The 24283-nt window shown below is 41.9% G+C and overlaps 1 protein-coding gene and 1 long non-coding RNA gene across 4 annotated transcripts in view; one reads left to right on the forward strand and one right to left on the reverse strand.

The window, feature by feature from the left end:
• The first annotated feature begins 2191 nt into the window (after nt 1-2191).
• LOC149746978 (uncharacterized) lies at nt 2192-7116 on the forward strand. The gene is made up of 4 exons (XR_016388399.1): nt 2192-3065; nt 3342-4605; nt 5615-5710; nt 6872-7116. It is a non-coding gene; the product is annotated as an uncharacterized LOC149746978 (long non-coding RNA).
• LOC149746979 (receptor-interacting serine/threonine-protein kinase 2-like) overlaps nt 3947-24283 on the reverse strand; it is a 35781-nt gene continuing 15444 nt past the window's right edge. For all 3 annotated transcript variants that reach the window (XM_089898950.1, XM_089898949.1, XM_089898948.1), the window contains 3 exons: nt 23463-23620; nt 22335-22384; nt 3947-21494 (listed from right to left, as the gene is read on the reverse strand). In XM_089898950.1, the coding sequence (XP_089755076.1) occupies nt 21328-21494; nt 22335-22384; nt 23463-23620 (375 nt within the window). In that variant the 3' untranslated portion in view covers nt 3947-21327. The remainder of the gene's footprint in view (nt 21495-22334; nt 22385-23462; nt 23621-24283) is intronic.

The following is a 24283-nucleotide window of genomic DNA, read 5'->3' on the forward strand; positions in this document are numbered from 1 at the left end:
TTTTCTTAAGTCCTCAGTTGTAAAAATGTGAGGGTGCTATGGATTTATATTTGGGGCACGACAAGGTCGAGAGGAGTGTGTCTTTTCCTTTATTCTTCCAAACTGGAATGTCTTCCCTCTCTTCCGCATGGGTCCAAATCTCACTTGTCCTTCAGGCCGACTGCCAAGGAGCCTTCCCTGATTCCCCAGGCCACACAAATCTCTGCCTCTTAGGGTCAGTGCCATACAACCTAGCTGTCTCTTACGTTAATCTTGTCTCTCAAGCCAAACTCAGAATATGGGTCTCTCTTGCCCTCCCGTGGCCCCTGCGGCTGTGCCAGCCCACCGGCACGCCCCACGTGGGGTGTCTACTAGACTAGGGCATGGGTGGGGAGGCCCAGGGGTGAGGGGCGAGGCAGAGTACCTTTGCCTCTACCCTGTTCTCCTCCACAAAACTGCCCCTCCTCCTCAAGCCTGCCCCTCAAGTCAAAGGTTCCATATATGACGTCACTGGGTAGTGATGCCCTCACAGGCGTTCTCAGGGTTTCCATGGCAGCATAACTGTGCAAACGGGCTGCACTCAGAGAAACTTCGCTACCCGTTCTCCACCAGATACCGATCTTTTTGGCTGTCTGTGTGAGAATGTGTGACCGGGTAGTGTCTGTGTACTCTAACCTGTGCTCTGTTCCCTGGGTGGGCAGTGCAGCAGGTACACCCAGACAGGGCAACTCTACAGGCGGTGTGATATACACACAACCTCACCCGGCTGGCACATGTTCCTGTGGGGGTTGCCAACTACGTACAGCTGAGCACTTTCCCCCCAGATGTAAGTAATACCAGTGACCTGGGACGCCTTCAGGGACGCACAGTTCTCACTGCTGAGGACAAGTGAAAGCTCATCCCTGGACAAGTGTGCGGGACGGTTCTGAGCTTTATAAATATAGCCTTACCCTTTGGGCTACAGGATGCTTCCATTCAGACCCTTTCCTGATTGGCCTCTTAACAAAAGACAAGCGCATTTTTGTTGGCAAATTGCAAATGGAGCGGTTTGAGGAAGAGGGCCACTCTTGAACCGCACCTTCAAACCCAGGCACCACTGTGCTATCATGTAGACATCTATATCGGTCCCCTCAGACACATCCCTTACCGAGTTGCTGAGTACTAGGGGTGAGGGTGTTGCCATATTGATGGGAAGACCGTAAGAACGAAGGGGGGGGCGGTGATGAAGTGCTAATGAGACTGGAGGGCTGAGGAGATGGTGTCCCAGGAGGCTAGGTTGATGTGAGCCTAGACTTGGTACCCAGAACCCGGTTCTGAGTCTCCTGATCACTCTGCCTCAGTATTTGGCCTTGTTCTAATCGACATAAAAGTATTAGACAGCTAGAGTTCAGTGTGGTTGAAATAGGCAGTATAAATGGGGCCCAAGAGGGGTTGCCAAGGTGGGCGGGGTTCTTAACCAATTTATATTAGATTATTTTTTTCCAAAACTTGAAAGACATTTCCATGAAAGCCCCAGAAGTGACACACTGCAAGAAATGTTTTCTCTGCTGTGGAAGGGAGAGATGGAGAGGATCATGATTGCAATTACTTTCGGGTTCTACTGTTTTCCCTGGGAACGGTGAAGAGACTTCCTCATGTGCTGCAGCCCTAGGCTCTAGGGATTGCTTTTGCAGCCAGTGTCCCTTCTCTAGGGACTCATAGAGATGATGCGCCAAGGCTGTGTTTTGGACGTCAAGTAGATTAAAAGGTCTTCAGCCAGAAACTGGGAGAGACATGAGAGAGGGAAATTCTGGCAGGAGACTGTGCACAGCAGAAGTGACTGATCAGTTCTGATTTTCTTTGCAGCAGCAGTGGCTCCCGCTTCTCATCCTACACCTGGTCATTACCATGTCCTGTACCGCGGGTGTGGAGAAACGCAGTTGGGCTGGCATGGGGAGACATACTGCCTGGTTGGTGGCTACCGGCTCTACGGGGATGTTCCTTTGGCCACGCCAGCTAAGGTAGAAGCAGAGAAGCCAGTCCCCAGACGTGCTCCGAAGAGAAAGCACTCTCTGGAATGGTCGGACGAAGACCTGGGTTGCCCCAGACCCAAAATCCGGCGATTGGAGCTTTCAAGCAGCACAGGAATACAAGGTGCTTTGATTGTCAAGCAGGGTGGCCCAACCTCTGGGCACATCGCCTCTGCAAGAGCCACAGTAAACGAATGTCCCATGTTTGCTTTTTCAAGGTGGCAGCAGGGAGTCCCCTCCTAAAGAAGGTTCTCTCTCATTGCCACACTATCCAAGGTTGCCACACATGTTCCTTCCTGTGGGCCTCATCAGGCTAAGGGCAGAGCTGTCTCTTTGCTTCTCTGAGTCGCACCATATGGTCTTAGTAACACCTCTTCACCCTGTTGACCATGTTTTTCACGGGGGCTGCTGCTGAGACTTTATCTCATCCTTTCATGGTGGAGAGAGAGAGGATTCTAATGAATTTTACTTCCAGGGGAGAGGGGAGTGTTATGATTATGTTGTCATTTTCTATTATGTCCTTTTGTCATGAATTTATTTTCAATTTCATGTTAAAATGGGCCCACCATCCCCACTTAGTGAGGTCATTCAGCACCCTCATTTTGCACCTTCAACATCTCTCTCAGTATCACTTGGAAATGTTTGAAATGGCATGAGCTTGTCCTCACATTCCTATCAGCTGTAAATCCGGAGCCCCACCATGAACCTAACCATTGAGCAGAACACCTCTCCACTACCTGTGTAACACTGGGTAGGCCCCTTAACCTCTTGGTCTTTTTAAGTCCATAGTTATAAAAATGTGAAGGTGCTATGAATTTATATTTGGGGCGGGACAAGGTAGAGAAGAGTGTGTCTTTGCTTTTGTTCTTCCAAACTGGAATGTCTTCCCTCTCTTCCCCATGGAAGATGCTCCTTTGGCCTCGCCAGCCAAGGTGGAAGCAGAGAAGCCAGTCCCCAGACGTGCTCCGAAGAGAAAGCACTCTCTGGAAATGCCGGACGAAGACCTGGGTTGCTCCAGACCCAAAATCCGGCAATTGTAGCATGGTGGCAGGAGGCGGACCCCACAGAATCTTGCAGGTGAGTCATCCTGAAGAGAAGGCAATGGTTTAAATGCCTAAGGCAGCGAATGCCTCTTCCTGCACTGACACCCCCCGCCCCCCACTGCCCACTGCCACAGATTAGAACCTGCATCGTTTTGTCTGAGCCTTCCCCAGCCAGGAGCCTCCTTCTATACTAAATGGCCATAAGCCAGGAGCCTCAGAAACTGAGGTTTGTAATGAGAGTCTGCCCTGAACATCCCAGGGCTGAAGCTGGCCTGGAAGAAACCCTGACGTTCCTCTGCTTAATCCTCAGGGGCCCCTTTGTGAGCTGAAGAAAGAAAAGTCTAGAAAAAACGGATACCTGGGAGGGGAAGATGGCGGAAGAGTAAGACGCGGAGATCACCTTCCTCCCCACAGATACACCAGAAATACCTCTACACGTGGAACAACTCCTACAGAACACCTACTGAACGCTGGCAGAAGACCTCAGACCTCCCAAAAGGCAAGAAACTCCCCACATACCTGGGTAGGGCCAAAGAAAAAACGAAAAAACAGAGACAAAAGAATAGGGACGGGACCTGCACCAGTGGGAGGGAGCTGTGAAGGAGGAAAGGATTCCACACACTAGGAAGCCCCTTCGCGGGAGGAGAGTGCGCGTGGCGGAGGGGGGAAGCTTAGGAGCCGCGGAGGAGAGCACAGCCACAGGGGTGCGGAGGGAAAGCGGAGAGATTCCCGCACAGAGGATAGGTGCCAACTGGCGCTCACCAGCCCGAGAGGTTTGTCTGCTCAGCCGCGGGGGTGGGCGGGGCTGCAAGCTGAGGATCGGGCTTTAGTCGGAGCGCAGGGAGAGGACTGGGGTTGGTGGCGTGAACATAGCCTGAAGGGGTTAGTGCACCACGGCTAGCCGGGAGGGAGTCCGGGAAAAGATCTGGAGCTGCCGAAGAGGCAAGAGACATTTTCTTCCCTCTTTGTTTCCTACTGCGCGAGGAGAGGGGATTAAGAGCGCTGCTTAAAGGAGCTCCAGAGACGGGCGCGAGTCGTGGCTAAAAGCGCGGACCCCAGAGACGGGCGTGAGACGCTAAGGCTGCTGCTGCCGCCACCAAGAAGGCTGTGTGCGAGCACAGGTCACTATCCACACCCCGCTTCCGCGGAGCCTGTGCAGCCCGCCACTGCCAGGTTCCCGGGATCCAGGGACAACTTCCCCGGGAGAACGCACGGTGAGCCTCAGGCTGGTGCAAAGTCACGCCGGCCCGTGGCGCCGCAGGCTCGCCCCGCACTCCGTGCCCCGCACTCCGTGCCCCCCCCTCCCCCCGGCCTGAGTGAGCCAGAGCCCCCGAATCAGCGGCTCCTTTAACCCCGTCTTGTCTGAGTGAAAAACAGACGCCCTCCAGCGACCTACACGCAGAGGCGGGGCCAAATCCAAAGCTGAGCCCCTGGGAGCGGTGCAAACAAAGAACAGAAAGGGAAATCTCTCCCAGCAGCCTCAGAAGCAGCGGATTAAAGCTCCACAATCAACTTGATGTACCCCGCATCTGTGGAATACATGAATAGACAACGAATCATCCCAAATTGAGCAGGTGGACTTTGAGAGCAAGATTTATCATTTTTTCCCCTTTACCTCTTTTTGTGAGTGTGTATGTGTATGCTTCTCTGTGAGATTTTGCCTGTATAGCTCTGCTTCCACCATTTGTTCTAGGGTTCTATCTGTTTTTTAAAAAATTTTTTCTTAATAACTATTTTTATTTTAATAACTTTATTTTACATTACTTTATCTTCTTTCTTTCTTTCTTTCTCTCTTTCTTTCTTTCTTACTTTCTTTCTCTTTCTTTCTTTCTTTCTTTCCTTCCTTCCTTCCTTCCTTCCTTCATTCTTTCCTTCCCTCATTTAGACAAAGAATCATCCCAAATTGAGGAGGTGGACTTTGAGAGCAAGATTTATGATTTTTTTCCCCTATTCCTCTTTTTGTGAGTTTGTAAGTGTATGCTTCTGTATGAGATTTTGTCTGTATAGCTTTGCTTCCACCATTTATCCAAAGGTTCTATCCGTTCGTTTTTTTTTCTTAATAAGTAATTTTTAATTTAATAGCTTTATTATATTTTACTTTATTTTACTTTATCTTCTTTCTTTCTTTCCTTTTTCCTTCCTTCCCTCCTCCCTTCCTTCCTTCCTCCCACCGTCCCTCCCTCCCTCCATCCTTTCTTTCTTTCCTTCTTTCCTTCTTTTCTTCTTTCTTTCTTCCTTCCTTCCTTCCTTAAATTAAATTCAATATAGATATTTAAATTTAAGGTAAAACTAAATTATAATTTGAAATTATATGTGGAGTTTTATTTCCTAAAGAATATTTTGGAAATTTCAACTCCTATTTTAACTTATATTTTCAGAGAAGGTATTTGGTCCAAATGAAGAATATCTTCAATTATTGTTCTTCTATTGCAAGCAAAAAAGGATTTATACTTCTTTTCATGAAGTATGGTTGTTTGACAACAGAAGGATAAATATTTTATATTTTTAGAAACAACAGTCAGGCTACTGATATTCTTAATGAGTTTTAATAAATCTGAATGCTTCTTATCATCTACTCTTTAGCTGGTACCTGAGGAGTTGTATACCTCCGGGAAGATATGTGCTCCAGACCCGTAAATATGCAGTTCACAGAGCCCACCACCAGAGGACAATAATGAAGTAAAATCTTGAAACCATGTAGTGAAAATAGTGGGAGTTTAAATAAAAGCAACATTTCACAGTATGCTTTTCTGACCAATGTTATATCTAATAACCTAATGGATTATATGTACATGGATTCTGAAAAGTCAGCAGCACACTTCGCTGGTCAATTTCTATGATAAGGGGAACGGAATTTGAGTGTAGAAAAACAGTATACTTACATCTTAAAATTCCACCCCTACAGAATCTACTCACTATTGAAAACTGGTAAGAATAATAGCTTTCTGTGTCTCAGTGACCAGTTAACATTTTCAAGAGTAGAATTTATCTTCCTATGATGCTCAAATACACAGGGAAAATGCATATCTAGGACAGTGGATAAACTCTATATGACATGAGAAAATAGTTATTCAAATGGAAAAAGTATAAGATCTACAAGGCACAGTTTTATATGCATTAGTGTGGATATATACGTAAAGAAGCTCTAAGAAACATAAAAATCACTTCCAGGAAGTAATTTTAGGTAGAAGAGAATTAACATGGATGAGGAAGAAAAGAGAGTTGGTTTTAAAATGGTTTCATTTACTTGTTTTTTTGTTTGTTTATTTATTTGGTCTTTGGAATATAAGAAAACGGTGGCTTTCAGATCAGTATCCCAGTGGACCAAAGGGACCGAGGTCTATCCTGGAGCCCGGCCATTGTTTGACTATCTTGTAATAATACTGGTGAAATACAACCAAATCATTTGAACTATAAGCATCCTCTCTGACAATAAACTTAAGACACCAACATTATATATTAAAGAAAGTAAAGAGAGAATACTGTTTTCTTTAGAGAGAAAATACAGACCCTGGACCAAATCAATAATGTCAGCAAACCTCATGGGTATAAAATATTCTGCTGCCTATCATTTAGAACATGCCTCTACAAGAGGGAAACTGGGCGATAATTTCCCCAGATTTTATGTTTAATCCAAATATTTTAGATAAGAGGCATCTCTAGTAAAACATTGTATTATTGATTCTTTCCAATATGATAGCTCACAGGAGTTCCTCTTTCCTTCTCAAATACATATGGGGAAATGGAGGTGGGTGGGGGTTAGAGGAAGTATCTAAATAGAGCATAATAATCAACAGTGTGTTTTTTAAAAATAGAAATTTCTATTCAAATTGTTTCCAGAGACAGAAACACACAGAGACAATTCCATGTGACAAGAGTGAAAGAGACCAGAGTGATGCAGCTGCAAATCAAAAAACTGCCAACACCAGTGATTGATGGCCACCACCAGAATCTGGTTAAGACAAAGAAGGATCCTCCCTCCCCTTGAGGCGTCAGAAAGAACATGGTCCTCTCAACACTTTGAGTTTGAACTTCTGGCCTCTAGAGCTGTGATAAAATAAATTTCTGTTCTTTTAAGCTAACAAGTTTGTGGTATCTTGTTATGGTAGCCCTAGAGATGACAGTATTTGATTCCTGAGCTGGCAACTGTATGTTGATTATGTAATGACTATGCCAAGATAATCAACAGACACAAAGATAAAGGCAAAACTGAGACTAAGCCCAGTTCTTTTTATTCCCAGAATAATAAATGATTTTTTAATTAATTTAGATCTCTTTGTCTAACCCCTCTGCTTTTCAGAAGAGTATGTGGGACCAATCAAGTATTAATATGTTATACTTTCATTTTAATTCATCTCAACTTATTTCTAATTCCCCTTACGAGTTCTTACTTGACCCATGAATTATTTAGGAATATATTCTTTAATTTCCATTTGTGATTTTCAACAAATTTCTTTCTGTTAACGATTTCTTATTGCATTCTGTTGTCATCTGAGAGCACTCTTCGTATGGTTTATATCCTTTAAAATGTACTGAAATTTGTTTTATGCTCTAGCATATAGTATATCCATGTGCATTTGAAAAGAATGTATATTCTGATGCTGTTGGGTGGAATGTTTTTTAGATGGCTGTTAGGTCTACTTGATTGATAATGCTGTTCAAGGTTTTTATTTTCTTGTTGATTTTCTGTCTGTTCTGCTATTGAAAGAAGGGTTTTAAAGTATACGACTATTATTGTAGAACTGTCTGTTTCTCTTTTCTGTTGTGTCGATTTTGCTTCATTGTATTTTGAAGTCCTGTTGTTACGTGCATATAAGTTTATAATTATTATGCATTCTAGATGGAATAATCATTTTATCATTTTAAAATGTCTTTGTCTCTGGTAAAAATTTTCGTCTTAAAATGTAATTTTTTTCTGATATTTTCTTAGCCACTCCGGTTTTGTTGTTGTTGTTTTGTTTTGTTTTTACTGTTATGGTATATCTATTCCAACCCTTTTACACTTCACCTATATATTTTCTTTTTTTTTTTTTTAACATCTTTATTGGGGTATAATTGCTTTACAAAGGTGTGTTAGTTTCCGCTTTATAACAAAGTGAATCAGTTACACGCATACATATGTTCCCATATCTCTTCCCGCTTGCGTCTCCCTCCCTCCCACCCTCCCTATCCCACCCCTCCAGGCGGTCACAAAGCACCGAGCTGATATCTCTGTGCTATGCGGCTGCTTCCACTAGTTATCTACCTTACGTTTGTTAGTGTATATATGTCTATGCGTCTCTCTCGCTTTGTCACAGCTTACCCTTCCCCCTCCCCATATCCTCAAGTTCGTTCTCTAGTAGGTCTCTGTCTTTATTCCTTTCTTACCCCCAGGTTCTTCATGACATTTTTTTTTCTTAAATTCCATATATATGTGTTAGCATATGGTATTTGTCTTTCTCTTTCTGACTTACTTTACTCTGTATGACAGACTCTAGGTCTATCCACCTCATTACAAATAGCTGAATTTCATTTCTTTTTATGGCTGAGTAATATTCCATTGTATATATGTGCCCCATATTCTTTATCCATTCATCGGATGACGGACACTTAGGTTGTTTCCATCTCCGGGCTATTGTAAATAGAGCTGCAATGAACATTTTGGTACATGACTCTTTTTGAATTTTGGTTTTCTCAGGGTATATGCCCAGTAGTGGGATTGCTGGGTCATATGGTAGTTCTATTTGTAGTTTTTTAAGGAACCTCCATAGTGTTCTGCATAGTGGCTGAACCAATTCACATTCCCACCAGCAGTGAAAGAGTGTTCCCTTTTCTCCACACCCTCTCCAGCATTTATTGTTTCTAGATTTTTGATGATGGCCATTCTGACTGGTGTGAGATCATATCTAATTGTAGTTTTGATTTGCATTTCTCTAATGATTAATGATGTTGATCATTCTTTCATGTGTTTGTTGGCAGTCTGTATATTTTCTTTAGAGAAATGTCTATTTAGATCTTCTGCCCATTTTTGGATTGGCTTGTTTTCTTTTTTTGTTATTGAGCTGCATGTGCTGCTTGTAAATTTTGGAAATTAATCCTTTGTCAGTTGCTTCAGTTGCAAATATTTTCTCCCATTCTGAGGGTTGTCTTTTGGTCTTGTTTATGGTTTCCTTTGCTGTGCGAAAGCTTTGAAGTTTCATTAGGTCCCATTTGTTTATTTTTGTTTTTATTTCCATTTCTCTAGGAGGTGGGTCAAAAAGGATCTTGCTGTGATTTATGTCATAGAGTGTCCTGCCTATGTTTTCCTCTAAGAGTTTCATAGTTTCTGGGCTTACACGTACGTGTTTAATCCATTTTGAGCTTATTTTTGTGTATGGTGTTAGGGAGTGATCTAATCTCATACTTTGACATGTACCTGTCCAGTTTTCCCAGCACAATTTATTGAAGAGGCTGTCCTTTCTCCACTGTACATTCCTGCCTCCTTTATCAAAGATAAGGTGACCATATGTGCGTGGGTTTATCTCTGGGCTTTGTATCGTGTTCCATTCATCTATCTTTCTGTTTTTGTGCCAGTACCATACTGTCTTGATTACTGTAGCTGTGTAGTATAGCCTGAAGTCAGGAAGCCTGATTCCTCCAGCTCCGTGTTTCGTTCTCAAGGTTGTTTTGGGTATTTGGGGTCTTTTGTGTCTTCATACAAGTTATGAAATTTTTTGTTCTAGTTCTGTGAAAAATGCATTCAATTTGCATTGAATCAGTAGATTGCTTTGGGTAGTAGAATCATTTTCACAATGTTGATTCTTCCAATCCAAGAACATGGTATATCTCTCCATCTATTTGTATCATCTTTAATTTCTTTTATTAGTGTCTTATAATTTTCTGCATACAGGTCTTTTGTCTCCTTAGGTAGGTTTATTGCTAGATATTTTATTCTTTTTGTTGCAATGGTAAATGGGAGTGTTTTCTTGATTTCACTTTCAGATCTTTCATCATTAGTATATAGGAATGCAAGAGATTTCTTTGTATTAATTTTGTATCCTGCAACTTTACCAAATTCATTGGTTAGTTCTAGTAGTTTTCTGGTAGCATCTTTAGGATTCTGTATGTATAGTATCATGTCATCTGCAAACAGTGACAGGTTTACTTCTTCTTTTCCGATTTGGATTCCTTTTATTTCCTTTTCTTCTCTGATTGCTGTGGCTAAAACTTCCAAAACTATATTGAATAAGAGTGGTGATAGTGTGCAACCTTGTCTTGTTCCTGATCTTAGTGGAAATTCTTTCAGTTTTTCACTGTTGAGGATGATGTTGGCTGTGGGTTTGTCATATATGGCCTTTATTATGTTGAGGAAAGTTCCCTCTATGCCTACTTCCTGCAGGGTTTTTATCATAAATCGGTGTTGAATTTTGTCAGAAGCTTTCTCTGCATGTATTGAAATGATCATATGGTTTTTCTCCTTCAATTTGTCATTATGGTTTATCACATTGATAGATTTGTGTATATTGAAGAATCCTTGCATTCCTGGGATAAACCCTACTTGATTATGGTGTATGATCCTTTTAATGTTCTGTTGGATTGTGTTTGCTAGTATTTTGTTGAGGACTTTGCATCTATGATCATCAGTGATATTGGCCTGTAGTTTTCTTTCTTTGTGACATCCTTGTCTGGTATTGGAATCAAGGTGATGTTGGCCTCGTACAATGAATTTGGGAGTGTTCCTCCCTCTGCTATATTTTGGAAGAGTTTGAGAAGGATAGGTGTTAGCTGTTCTCTAAATGTTTGATAGAATTCGCCTGTGAACCCATCCGGTCCTGGGCTTTGGTTTGTTGGAAGATTGTTAATCACAGTTTCAATTTCAGTGCTTGTGATTGGTCTGTTCATATTTTCTATTTCTTCCTGATTCAGTCTTGGCAGTTTGTGCATTTCTAAGAATTTGTCCATGTCTTCCAGGTTGTCCATTTTATTGGCATAGAGTTGCTTGTAGTAATCTCTCATGATCTTTTGTATTGCTGCAGTGTCAGTTGTTACTTCTCCGTTTTCGTTTCTAATTCTATTGATTTGAGTCTTCTCCCTTTTTTTCTTGATGAGTCTGGCTAATGGTTTATCAATTTTGTTTATCGTCTGAAAGGACCAGCTTTTAATTTTATTGATCTTTGCTATCATTTCCTTCATTTCTTTATCATTTATTTCTGATCTGATCGTTATGATTTCTGTCCTTATGCTAACTTTGGGGTATTTTTTGTCCTTCTTTCTCTAATTGCATTAGGTGCAAGGTTAGGTTGTTTATTCGAGATGTTTCCTGTTTCTTAAGCTCGGATTGTATTGCTATAAACTTCCCTGTTAAAACTGCTTTTACTGCATCCCATAGGTTTTAGATCACAGTGTCTCCATTGGCATTTGTTTCCGGTATATTTTGATTTCCTCTTTGATTTCTTCAGTGATCACTTCGTTATTAAGTAGTGTGTTGTTTAGCCTCCGTGTGCTTGTATCTTTTACAGATCTTTTACTGTAATTGATATCTATTCTCATAGCGTTGTGGTCGGAAAAGATACTTGATACAATTTCAATTTCCTTAAATTTACCTAGGCTTGATTTGTGACCCAAGATATGATCTATGCTGGAGAATATTCCATGAGGCTTGAGAAAAATGTGTATTCTGTTGTTTTGGATGGAATGTCCTATAAATATCAATTAAGTCCATCTTGTTTAATGTATCATTTTAAGCTTGTGTTTCCTTATTTATTTTCATTTTGGATGATCTGTCCATTAGTGAATCTGGGGTGTTGAAGTCCCCTATTATCAATGTGTCACTGTCGATTTACCCTTTTATGGCTGTTAGTATTTGCCTTATGTATTGAGGTGCTCCTACGTTGGCTGCATAAATATTTACAATTGTTATATCTTCTTCTTGGATCGATCCCTTGATCATTATGTAGTGTCCTTCTTTGTCTCTTCTAATAGTCTTTATTTTAAAGTCTATTTTGTCTGATATGACAATTGCTACTCCAGCTTTTTTTGGATTTCCATTTGCATGGAATATCTTTTTTCATCCGTTAACTTTCAGTCTGTGTGTGTCTCTATGTCTGAAGCAGGTCTCTTGTAGACAGCATATATATGGGTCTTATTTTTGTATCCATTCATCCAGTCTGTGTCTTTTGGTTGGAGGATTCAATCCATTAACATTTAAGGTAATTATCGATATGTATGTTCCTATTCCCATTTACTTAATTGTTTTGTGTTGGGTATTATATGTCTTTTCCTTCTCTTGTGTTTCTTGCCTAGAGAAGTTCCTTTAGCATTTGTTGTAAAGCTGGTTTGGTAGTGCTGAACTCTCTCAGCTTTTGCTTGTCTGTAAATGTTTTAATTTCTCCATCAAACCTGAATGAGATCCTTGCATGGTAGAGTCATCATGGTTGCAGGTTTTTCTCCTTCATCACTTTAAATATGTCCTGCCAGTCCCTTCTGGCTTGCAGAGTTTCTGCTGAAAGATCAGCTCTTAACCTTATTGGGATTCCCTTGTATGTTATTTTTTGCTTTTCCCTTGCTGCTTTCAATAATTTTTCTTTATATTTAATTTTTGGCAGTTTGATTAATACGTGTCTTGGCATATTTCTCCTTGGATTACCCTGTATGAGACTCTCTGTGCTTCCTGGAGTTGATTAACTATTTCCTTTCCCATATTAGGGAAGTTTTCAACTATAATCTCTTCAAATATTTTCTCAGTCCCTTTCTTTTTCTCTTCTTCTTCTGTAACCCCTATAATTCGAATGTTAGTGAATTTAGTGTTGTCCTAGAGGTCTCTGAGACTGTCCTAAGTTATTTTCATTGTTTTTTCTTTATTCTGCTCTGTAGTGGTTATTTCCACTACTTTAGCTTCCGGGTCACTTATCCATTCTTCTGCCTCAGTTATTCTGGTATTCATCCATTCTAGAGGGTTTTTTTGTTTTTTTTGTTTTTTTGTTTTTTTGTTTTTTTGTTTTTGCAGTACGTGGGCCTCTCACTGTTGTGACCTCTCCCATTGTGGAGCACAGACCCCGAATGCGCAGGCTCAGTGGCCATGCCTCACGGGACCAGCCGCTCCACGGCATGTGGGATCTTCCCAGACCCGGGCAGGAACCCGTGTCCCCTGCATCGGCAGACGGACTCTCAACCACTGCGCCACCAGGGAAGCCCCTTCTGGAGTATTTTTAATTACATTTATTGTGTTGTTCATTGTTGCTTGTTTCATCTTTAATTCTTCTAGGTACTTGTTAAAGGTTTCTTGCATTGTCTCTATTCTATTTCCAAGATTTTAGATCATCTTTATATCATTATTCTGAATTCTTTTCAGGTAGACTGCCTAATTCCTCTTCATTTCTTAGCTCTGGTGGGTTTTTGTCTTGCCCCTTCATCTGCTGTGTGTTTTTCTCTCTTCTCATTTTGCTTATCGTACTGTGTTTGTGGGTCTCCTTTTTGCAGGCTACAGGTTCATACTTCCTGTTGTATTTGGTGTCTGTCCTCAGTGGCTAAAGTTGGTTCAGTGGGTTGTGTAGGCTTCCTGGTGGAGGGGAGTACTGCCTGTGTTCTGGTGGATGAGGCTGGATCTTGTCTTTCTGGTGGGCAGGTCCATGTCTGGTGGTGTGTTTTGGGGTGTCTGTGGACTTATTATGATTTTAGGCAGCTTCTCTGCTAATTGGTGAGGTTGTGGTCCTGTCTTGCTAGTTGTTTGCCATAGGGTGTCCAGCACTGTAGCTTGCTGGTCGTTGAGTGAAGTTGGGTGTTGGTGTTGAGATGGAGATCTCTGGGAGATTTTTGCCATTTGATATTACGTGGAGCTGGGAGGTCCCTTGAGGACGAGTGTCCTGAGTTGGCTCTCCCACCTCAGAGGCACAGCACTGATTCCTGGCTGTAGCACCAATAGCGTTTCATCCACATGGCTCAGAATAAAAGGGAGAAAAATTAGAAAGAAAGAAAAAAAGAAAGAGGATAAATAAAATAAAGTAAGGTAAAATAATATAAAGTTATTAAAATAAAAAATAATTAGAAAAAAAATTTTTTAAAAAGTAAAACATAAAAAACAAAAAAGGATGGATAGAAGCCTAGGACAAATGGTGAAAGCAAAGTTTACAGACAAAATCTCACACAGAAGCATACACATACACACTCACAAAAAGAGGAAAAGGGAAAAAAATAATAAATCTTGCTCTCAAAGTCCACCTCCTCAGTTTGGGATGATTCGTTGTCTATTCAGGTATTCCACAGATGTTGGGTACATCAAGTTGATTGTGGAGATTTAATCTGCTGCTCCTGAGGCTGCTGGGAGACATTTCCCTTTCTCTTGTTTGCACAGCTCCCGGGGTTCAGCTTTGGATTTGGCCCCACCTCTGCTTGTAGGTTGCCGGAGGGCGTCTGTTCTTCGCTCAGACAGGACAGGGTTAAAGGAGCTGCTGATTCGGGGGATCTGGCTCACTCAGCCCGGGAGGAAGGAGGGGTACGGATTGCGGGGCGAGCCTGTGGCAGCAGAGGCCGGCGTGACTTTGCACCAGCCTGAGGCGCGCTGTGTGTTCATCCAGGAAGTTGTCCCTGGATCCCGGGACCCTGGCCGTTGCGGGCTGCACAGGCTCCCCGGAAGGGAGGTGTGGAGAGTGAGCTGTGCTCGCACACAGGCTGATTGGTGGCGGCAGCAGCAGCCTTAGCGTCTTATGCCCGTCTCTGGGGTCTGCACTTTTAGCCGTGGCTCGCACCCATCTCTGGAGCTCCTTTAAGCAGCACTCTTAACCCCCTCTCCTTGCGCACCAGGAAACAAAGAGGGAAGAAAAAGTCTCTTGCCTCTTTGGCCGGTCCAGACTTTTTTCCGGACTCCCTCCCGGCTAGCCGTGGTGCACTAACCCCCTGCAGGCTGCGCTCACACTGCCAAACCAAGTCCTCTCCCTGTGCTCAGGCCAAAGCCCGATCCTCAGCTGCCAGCCTCGCCTGCCCTGGCTGGTGAGCAGACAAGCCTCAGGCTGGTGCATGCTGGTGACGACCGATCCTCTGTGCGGAAATCTCTCTGCTTTTCCCTCTGCACGCCTGTTGCTGTGCTCTCCTCCGCGGCTCTGAAGCTCCCCCCTCCGCCACCCGCAGTCTCTGCCCGCGAAGGGTCTTCCTAGTGTATGGAATCCTTTCCTCCTTCACGGCTCCATCCTACTGCTGCCAGTCCCATCCCTATTCTTTTGTCTCTGTTTATTCTTTTTTCTTTTGCCCTACCCAGGTACGTGGGGAGTTTCTTGCCTTTTGTGAGGTCTGAGGTCTTCTGCCAGCGTTCAGTAGGTGTTCTATAGGAGCAGTTCCACATGTAGATGTATTTGTGATGTATCTGTGTGGAGGAAGGTGATCTCAGCGTCTTACTCTTCTGCCATCTTCCCACACTGAGATTTTTAAATCGAACAATTGTTTTTTGATGTCAAAGTGTGTTTTGCTTTGTTGTGTATTTTGTTTTTTAAAGTATGTAGCCATTTTTTCCTTTTTTTTTTTCGGAACGTGGGCCTCTCACCGCTGTGGCCTCTCCCGTTGCGGGGCACAAGCTCCGGACACGCAGGCTCAGCAGCCATGGCTCACAGGCCCAGCCGCTCCGCAGAATGTGGGATCCTCCCAGACAGGGGCACGAACCCATGTCCCTTGCATTGGCAGGCAGACTCTCAACCACTGCGCCAACAGGGAAGTCCCATTTTTTCCTTTTCTGTTCAACCGCAGTTGTCTTATTCACTTTTAAAAGTTGCCAAAGGGCTTCCGGAAATATGGTGGAATGGTAAGATGGGGAGATCACCTTCCTCCCCACAGATACACCAGAAATACATCTACACGTGGAACAACTCCTACAGAACACCTACTGAACGCTGGCAGAAGACCTCAGACCTCCCAAAAGGCAAGAAACCCCCCACGTACCTGGGTAGGGCAAAAGAAAAAAGAATAAACAGAGACAAAAGGATAGGGACGGGACCTGCACCAGTGGGAGGGAGCTGTGAAGGAGGAAAGGGTTCCACACACTAGGAAGCCCCTTCGCGGGCAGAGACTGCGGGTGGCGGAGGGGGAACCTTCAGAGCAACGGAGGAGAGCACAGCCACAGGGGTGGGGGGGCAAAGTGGAGAGATTCCCACACAGAAGATCGGTGCCGACTGGCACTCACCAGCCCGAGAAGTTTGTCTTCTCCCCCATCGGGGCGGGTGGGGCTGGGAGCTGAGGCTCGGGCTTTGGTCGGAGCGCAGGGAGAGGACTGGGTTTGGCTGCGTGAACACAGCCTGCAGGCATTTACTGCGCCACGGCTGGCCTGGAGGGAGTCTGGGGAAAAGTCTGGAGCTGCCGAAGAGGCAAGAGACTTTTTCTTCCCTCTTTGTTTCCTGGTGCGCGAGGAGAGGGGATTAAGAGTGCTGCTTAAAGGAGCTCCAGAGACGGGCACGAGTCGCGGATGAAAGCGCAGAACCCAGAGATGGGCATGAGACGCTAAGGCTGTTGCTGCTGCCACCAAGAAGCCTGTGTGTGAGCACAGGTCACTGCCCACACCCCGCTTCCGGGGAGCCTGTGCAGCCCGCCACTGCCAGGTTCCCGGGATCCAGGGACAACTTCCCCGGGAGAACGCACGGTGAGCCTCAGGCTGGTGCAAAGTCACGCCGGCCTGTGGCGCCGCAGGCTCGCCCCGCACTCCGTGCCCCTCCCTCCCCCCGGCCTGAGAGAGCCAGAGCTCCCAAATCACCGCCTCCTTTAACCCCGTCCTGTCTGAGTGAAGAACAGACGCCCTCCAGCGACCTACACGTAGAGGCGGGGCCAAATCCAAACCTGAGCCCCTGGGAGCTGTGAGAACAAAGAACAGAAAGGGAAATCTCTCCCAGCAGCCTCAGAAGCAGCGGATTAAAGCTCCACAATCAACTTGATGTACCCCGCATCTGTGGAATACATGAATAGACAACGAATCATCCCAAATTGAGGAGGTGGACTTTGAGAGCAAGATTTATCATTTTTTCCCCGTTACCTCTTTTTGTGAGTGTGTATGTGTATGCTTCTCTGTGAGATTTTGCCTGTATAGCTTTGCTCCCACCATTTGTCCTAGGGTTTTATCCGTCTGTTTTTTTTTAAATTTTTTTCTTAATAATTACTTTTTAATAACTTTATTTTATTTTACTTTATCTTCATTCTTTGTTTCCTTCCTTCCCTCCTTTAGACAACCAATCATCCCAAATTCAGGAGGTGAACTTTGAGAGCATGATTTATGATTTTTTCCACTTTTCCTCTTTTTGTGAGTTTGTATGTGTATGCTTCTGTGTGAGATTTTGTCTGTATAGCTTTGCTTCCACCATTTGTCCTAGGGTTCTATCTGTCCGTTTTTTTCTCTCTTAATAATTATTTTTTTTATTTTAATAATTTTATTATATTTTATCTTATTTTATTTCATTTTACTTTATCTTCTTTCTTTCTTCCTTCCTTCCTTCCTCCCTCCCTCCCTCCCTTCTTTCTTTGTACTGCTACTAATTCTTTCTTTCTAATTTTTCTCCCTTTTCTTGTGAGCCGTGTGGATGAAAGGCTCTTGGTGCTGCAGCCAGGAGGCAGTGCTGTGCCTCTGAGGTGGGAGAGCCAACTTCAGGACACTGGTCCACAAGAGACCTCTCAGCACTACATAATATCAAATGGCAAAAATCTCCCAGAGATCTCCATCTGAACACCAGCACCCAGCTTCACTCAACGACTACCAAGCTACAGTGCTGGACATTCTATGCCAAACAACTAGCAAGACAGGAACACAACCCCACGCATTAGCACAGAGGCTGCCTTAAATAATAATGAGCCCACAGACACCCCAAAACACACCACCAGATGTGGACCTGCCCACCAGAAAGACAAGATCCAGCCTCATCCACCAGAACACAGGCACTAGTCCCCATACAACCATACAACCAAGCAATTCCACTCAGGTAGTTACCTGAGAGAAATGAAAACATATATGTTCACACACAGACTTGCACATGAACAGTCATAGCAGCATGATTCATAATAGCCAATGAGTAGAAACAATCATAATTACCACTATTACTACAATAATATATGGACCTGTTGCTTAAGGGAGAGGCCAGGGCTCTAGATATAAAACTGAGCATCACTAACATACAGATGGTATAAAAGCCATGATCTGGTCTGGATCATCTAGGGGGAAAGTACAGATGGCAAACAGTAAAGGACCCATATTAGAGCTCTGAGGCATTCCAACAGTTAGAAATTGAGCAGAGGAAGAAAAAAAGAGATAGAGGAAGAGAGGATAATAGGGAGTATGGTCTCTTGTGTCTTGGAAGCTATCAGAGGGAAAGTTTCAAGGAGGGAAGAGTCAGCCATATCTAATCTGCTGAGAGGCCAAGTAAGATAAGCAGTATTTTCCAAAAATTGCCATCGTTGGTAACTTGAACAAATGCAGCTTTAGTGGAGATATGAAAACAGAAGACTGATGTAAGTTTGTTAAAAATTGAATTAGAGGTGAAGAAGTAGAGAAAATAAGTATGGACAATTCCTACACGGTGTTTAGATCTAAATGGGAGTAGAAAAACGAGGTGGTAGCTGAAAGATGATATGGGGTCAAGAATTTTTTTCCTAGATAAAGATAGGATATAATAATAGCATAGATCTGTATGACAGATGAACGATCCAGTAGACAGGCAGAGATTGGCAATGCAAGAGCAGAGAGAGAATATAAACAACAGAATGCTGGAGAGAGTAAGGGAATGGCATCCAGAGCACAAGTAATACTGTTTACAATTGTATAAGGACACTTTTTTCCCACTGTAAAAGAGATAAAGCAGGAAAGACAGGTCAAGTACAACTAAGTTTATAGATCTGGTAGTGGAACTATGAGGGAGTTCTCTCTCATGGTTTCTACTTTCTCAATGCTCAAAAGAAATACAGAACCTAGGGTGTAGGAGGTTTAAGAAGGGAAGATAAGGTACAATATGCATTACCCCGTCTTGTCTTCCTAAGTTCAGAATCTATTAAGAAAAGCCACACAATAATGATAGATGATGATCAAAACATCACCTTTATTACTGATAAAGCTAATTGGAATATGTCCCTTTTTAGATCTGTAGCATATGGGCTTAGTAACACTTTGTCCCTTCAGTTGACAGTTTTACTCACTCAGCTACAGGCCTCACCTGCTTCCATATGGGGAAGCACAAAATGTGTGCATCCTTTAGACAAGCTTACTTCTAAAAGGAGGAGAAAACTGAGAAGGGACTAGATAAGTACGCTTGCTTTTTCTCTAAAACTAACAAATGAGGAGGAGGAGTGCTGAGGGGCAGATAGGACTAGAAATGTTCCTCCCATGCTTTCCTTCTTAGGGATTGAAATGGAATTTCATCTTCACTTTGGAAACATGAAGTATGGGACTTACGCATCTCCTACAGTAGTACAAGATGATCATCTAAGTCTGTAATTCGCAAACTTTTGGGTCTCAGAACTCTTCAAAATTATTAAGAGCTTTTGTATATGTTGGTCATATCTATTGATATTTACTACATTAGATTAAAACAGAAAATTTTAACACATCAGAGTATATGAAAACACATTCCATTATCCATTGGAGCAATGATACCATCATACTTAATTTAGTCTCTGGAAAGATCTTTCCAGAGGATGAGAGTAAAAAGGGAAAATAATACCTTAATATTTATTATTTTGAAAAGTTTTGATTTTGTGAACCACTTATAAAAGTCTCAGGAACCAACCCCACCTCCAGAGGTCCCTGCACCACAACTTAAGAACAGGTGATATATGAGAATGGAATAGTAGATGTATTTGAGAAACATAACAGAATTGCTAAGTAGAGTTTAGTGCCTAGTTTTAGCCATTAATTTAAAGAGAAACCAATGAATTCCATTTCTGGCCAAGATGAAGAAACAAGGACCAATTCACCCTCCTGCCTTAAACAACCATTAGCCAGACAAAATGCATGAAACAGTGGTTTTCAAGACACTAGATATCAGGCAACAAAGGACAGTGATCTCTAAGTGATAGGAAACAACTGAGGTCAGCCTTATGACAGCCTGACTACCCAAGCTTACTGCCTTGGGAGAGTTTCCAGCTATACTACAGGGTAGGGAAGTAAGGCGGGGCCCAGAGGAAGCTCAGAGTTGAAGAGACGGGGCTGGGAGTTAGGGTAGACGGAGGCAGATAGAGTTTATAGGACAGAGCACCAAAGAGGAGAAGTACACAGACAGAGAACTCCAGAGATCCGCAGAGCGCTCCTCTCAAATATTCAGCAGCACTGATCAATGCAGGATGTAGAAGGAAGTAAGCCAAAAGCCATTGTTCTGCAATGAACAATAGGGAAAAACCAGGAAGTTTGTAGAGAAGTACTGCCTAATGGCATGATCTTCAGAAGAGCTAGAGTCTTTAGGGAATGGAGAAGAAATTATAGTTTGGAAGTGGCACTGGGGACAAAGGAGGTATGTATTGGGATGGCCAAAAAGTTCGTACAGGTTTTTGTAAGATCTTGTAGAAGAAGCCAAACAAACTTTTTGGCCAAGCCAATACATACATACATATATATACATATACACACACACACACACACACACACACACACACACACACACCCTATTACATGGTTCTGGGAGATAAGAGATAAGATGTTAATCCATTATTATAGCAACTTTTGATTTTTTTAAAATACAATGCTGATGAGCACTAGACATAAGTTTTGAATGGAAAATATATTTGGTTTTTTTTTTTAGTTGGAAAGAAGATTCCCAGTCTACAGCTTGTCTTTTCATTTTCTATAGCATCTTCTGAAGTGTAAAATTTTTCAATTTTTTTGAAGTTCAATTATCAAAGAATTTTTTTAATAGGTCTTGTTTCTGATGTCATATATAAGAGCTCTTTGCTTAACCCAAGATCATGAAGATTTTCTTCTATGTTTACATTTAGGTGATGATTCATTCTACTTCTGAAATAAACCTTAATTCTATCTGATTTTTCGATCTCCAGGATTGGTCTGGAAATTCTACTCTTGCCCTTCTCCAATCAAGTTTATACATAGCAGTGAGTGATATCTCCTAAACTTAAATTTAATCATGTTATTTCCCTGAAAAACTCACTTTAATGGCTTTCCATTGTACTTGGAATAAATTTCTAACCTTTTTATGATGATAGTCAACAGCCTCCCCTTACCACTTCAATCTCATCTCATAAAATAAAAACAACTTTGAATTAGAAGAAAAAAACCTTTGAGCTTGTCAGCTAACTTTCGTAGTTGTTCAAGAATATTTTATTTACAGCGTATTTGTTATTTTTGTAATTCAAAAGGCCCAGATTAAAACTGTACACTAACTTAAGAAAGACGGTCTTTCATCTGGATTTTGTGCCCATCCACTTTCTATGAGAGAGATCATAAGTGCTCGATGAGGTATATCAAATGGCAAACTTTCTTCAGTAGTGTCAGGTCGATGTCCTTGTGACACACTATACATAATCTGCAAAGGATTGGTGACTTCTGTCAAAACAAATATATTTCATTCATTAGAAATATATTATGATTTAATATATTAAATACATTCTAAAGCCAACCAAATGAACATGAGGGAATCTTAAAATCTTAGGAATAATTCATTACTTCCCTTTCTGTCAAAGGAATATTTAGATCCCAGCTATTGTCAGACTTGCTGCCTCTCGTGGGAGGAGTTTATATCTTCACCTCTTTAATTCTGGGCTTGGCCATGTGATTTGATTTGGCCAATGGAGTATGAAGAGAGCAGAGTAAAACAGAGCTCAGCAGAGCTGAGCAGAACCTAGCAGAGCCAAGAAGGGCCACAGCAACTAATAACCCAATGTGAATGAAAAATAAATGTTTAGTTTGTAAACTACTGAGATTCTGAGGTTGTTACACAGCAAACTGACCTAAATGAACCTCAAAATAAAGAAAGAGACAATATTATCAGAAAATTTTTAAAATATTCTTCAGTATTTGCTGGTCTTTAGAAGAAGCACTAGTTAAATTTTCATACAAACGATTTTATAGCTGGAATGAATCTTAGGAATAAGAATTCAAAATTCTTATTTTGCAGATAAAAAAAATGAGGACTTAAGAGATTTAGTGGCTTATAATAGAGTTAATTACTATCAGAACAAGAAGAATCTACACATTTTTCTGATCCTTAATCCAGTACTTTCCAACATACAGTGGATTCACAATGACAAATTGTTGTTTTTCTAGTGTGTTTTCCACAAAATGACTGTTAGGCAGATTTAAAATAAGTGATCTTTATTCAGATAGTTCTGAGTATGACTTACCAATATGATGTCACCTAGAATAAGGAAGTCAAAGTACACTTACCTTCAAAAGGCTGTTTTCTAGATAAGACTTCCCATGTGATAACTGCATAGCTGTTTAAGATAAAAATATACATATAGTACTTTATAAACTATTCATAATAAACTAAAATGGTACTGATTTTAAAAGCTGACTGTGAGATACCATTTTTTAAAGTAATAATGTAGTGAAATGCTGCTTAAAGAATCACTGTATAGAACCAAGATGATGAATATTCATATACAGTTTTGTTTTGAAAGGGAATTAATTCAATTTGAAAAATTAGGAAATTACTGTAATAAGAACTTGAAGTTATAGGCAAGGATAACTTGTGGATGATTCTTTCACACCTAGATAAGCTATGCCCTTTAACTACATGATTCCATTATTCACACAAAATAAAGAGCAATAAAAAAGGCTGTCTCATGTAGCCCTATTCTATTGACTCTTTTTCTGGTGTAAGTACTGTCTCTTTTGGTAGTGTTAAATGTTAATTGCACTGTTTCCCTCCCCCTATCAAGGTCACATATGATAAAAACCCTTGAATATTATAAATTGATAGGACAACAAGATATGCTTTAATAATTTTTAAGGATGTAAAAGTAGCTTAAGGCGAGGCATCAGGACTTCCCTGGTGGCGCAGTGGTTAATACTCCATGCTCCCAATGCAGAGGGTCCGAGTTTGATCCCTGGTCAGAGAACCAGATCCCACATGCATTCTGCAACTAAGGAACCTGCATGCTGCAACCCAGGAGCCCATGCGCCGCAACCAAGGAGCCCACCGCCGCAACCAAATAAATAATAAATATTAAAAAGAAAAAAAAAAGCAAGGCATCTTTATTTTCATATTTTTAATTTTTAATTTTTTTTTTTTGGTTGCACCACACAGCTGTGGGATCTCAGTTCCCTGACCAGGGACTGAACCTAGGCCACGGCAGTGAAAACCGGGATCCTAACCACTAGACCACCAGGGAACTCCCAAAGCAAGGCATCTTTAATATGAAAAACATTAACCACTGTCTCTAATTTATTTTCACCACACTTATGAGAGAAGCATAAAAATCACACTTTTAAAATGTAGCTTCAAAATTCGGATTGATTAATCTTGTTTTTTAGACAAGGTTAACTCTGAGCAAAAGTAACATGCTGTACCTGTATATATCATGCTTGATAGTAGCCCTTGATTTTTGTCCAGGTTCATAGTTTTCAGGTGGCATATAGATAATTGTCCCTCCTTCTGGTGCATATTTACTACTTCGTGATTGTGAGAGGGACATCATGCGCCATTTTGATAAGCCAAGATCTGCAATCTGGAAGGGAAAAGAGTAGTTGAATTTTGAAATTTTCTCTTTAAAAAAATTCAAGGGCTTCCCTGGTGGCGCAGTGGTTGAGGGCCCGCCTGCCGATGCAGGGGACATGGGTTCGTGCCCTGGTCCGGGAAGATCCCACATGCCGCGGACCGGTTGGGCCCGTGAGCCATGGCCGTTGAACCTGCGCGTCCGGAGCCTGTACTCCGCAACGGGAGAGGCCACAACAGTGAGAGGCCCGCGTACCGCAAAAAAAAAAAACAAAAACAACAACAAAAAAATTCAAGAATTGTTTTTCTTTATATTTATTATATTTAGACATGAGACCAGAGTAAATGCTATATATATTAATATTTTATTTCTATAATAGTCTATTAGTTTCTTAACAAATTGGATTCCATAGTGCTGAACCCAACAACTCTAAAAGCAATATAAACTGACTTGAAGTTCAGCATAATATTACAAATTTTAAAAGAGACTAAGTTTTGAAAACTTAAACAGGAGTATTTCTGCCTTTTATTCTGAATGAGTATATACACTTCACTTTTTGTGACAAGTAGCTTTATATCATGTGCTTTCAAAATTTACCTATACCTCACAAAACTGCTAAACTATTCATATCTAATACGATTGTCACTGGGTATTGTTTACAACTCAGGTTTATAT

This window comes from Delphinapterus leucas, chromosome 17 (assembly GCF_059928025.1).
Source record: "Delphinapterus leucas isolate spDelLeu-1000000601 "Yukka" chromosome 17, BTC_Dleu_Yukka2, whole genome shotgun sequence".
NCBI lineage: Eukaryota > Metazoa > Chordata > Mammalia > Artiodactyla > Monodontidae > Delphinapterus > Delphinapterus leucas.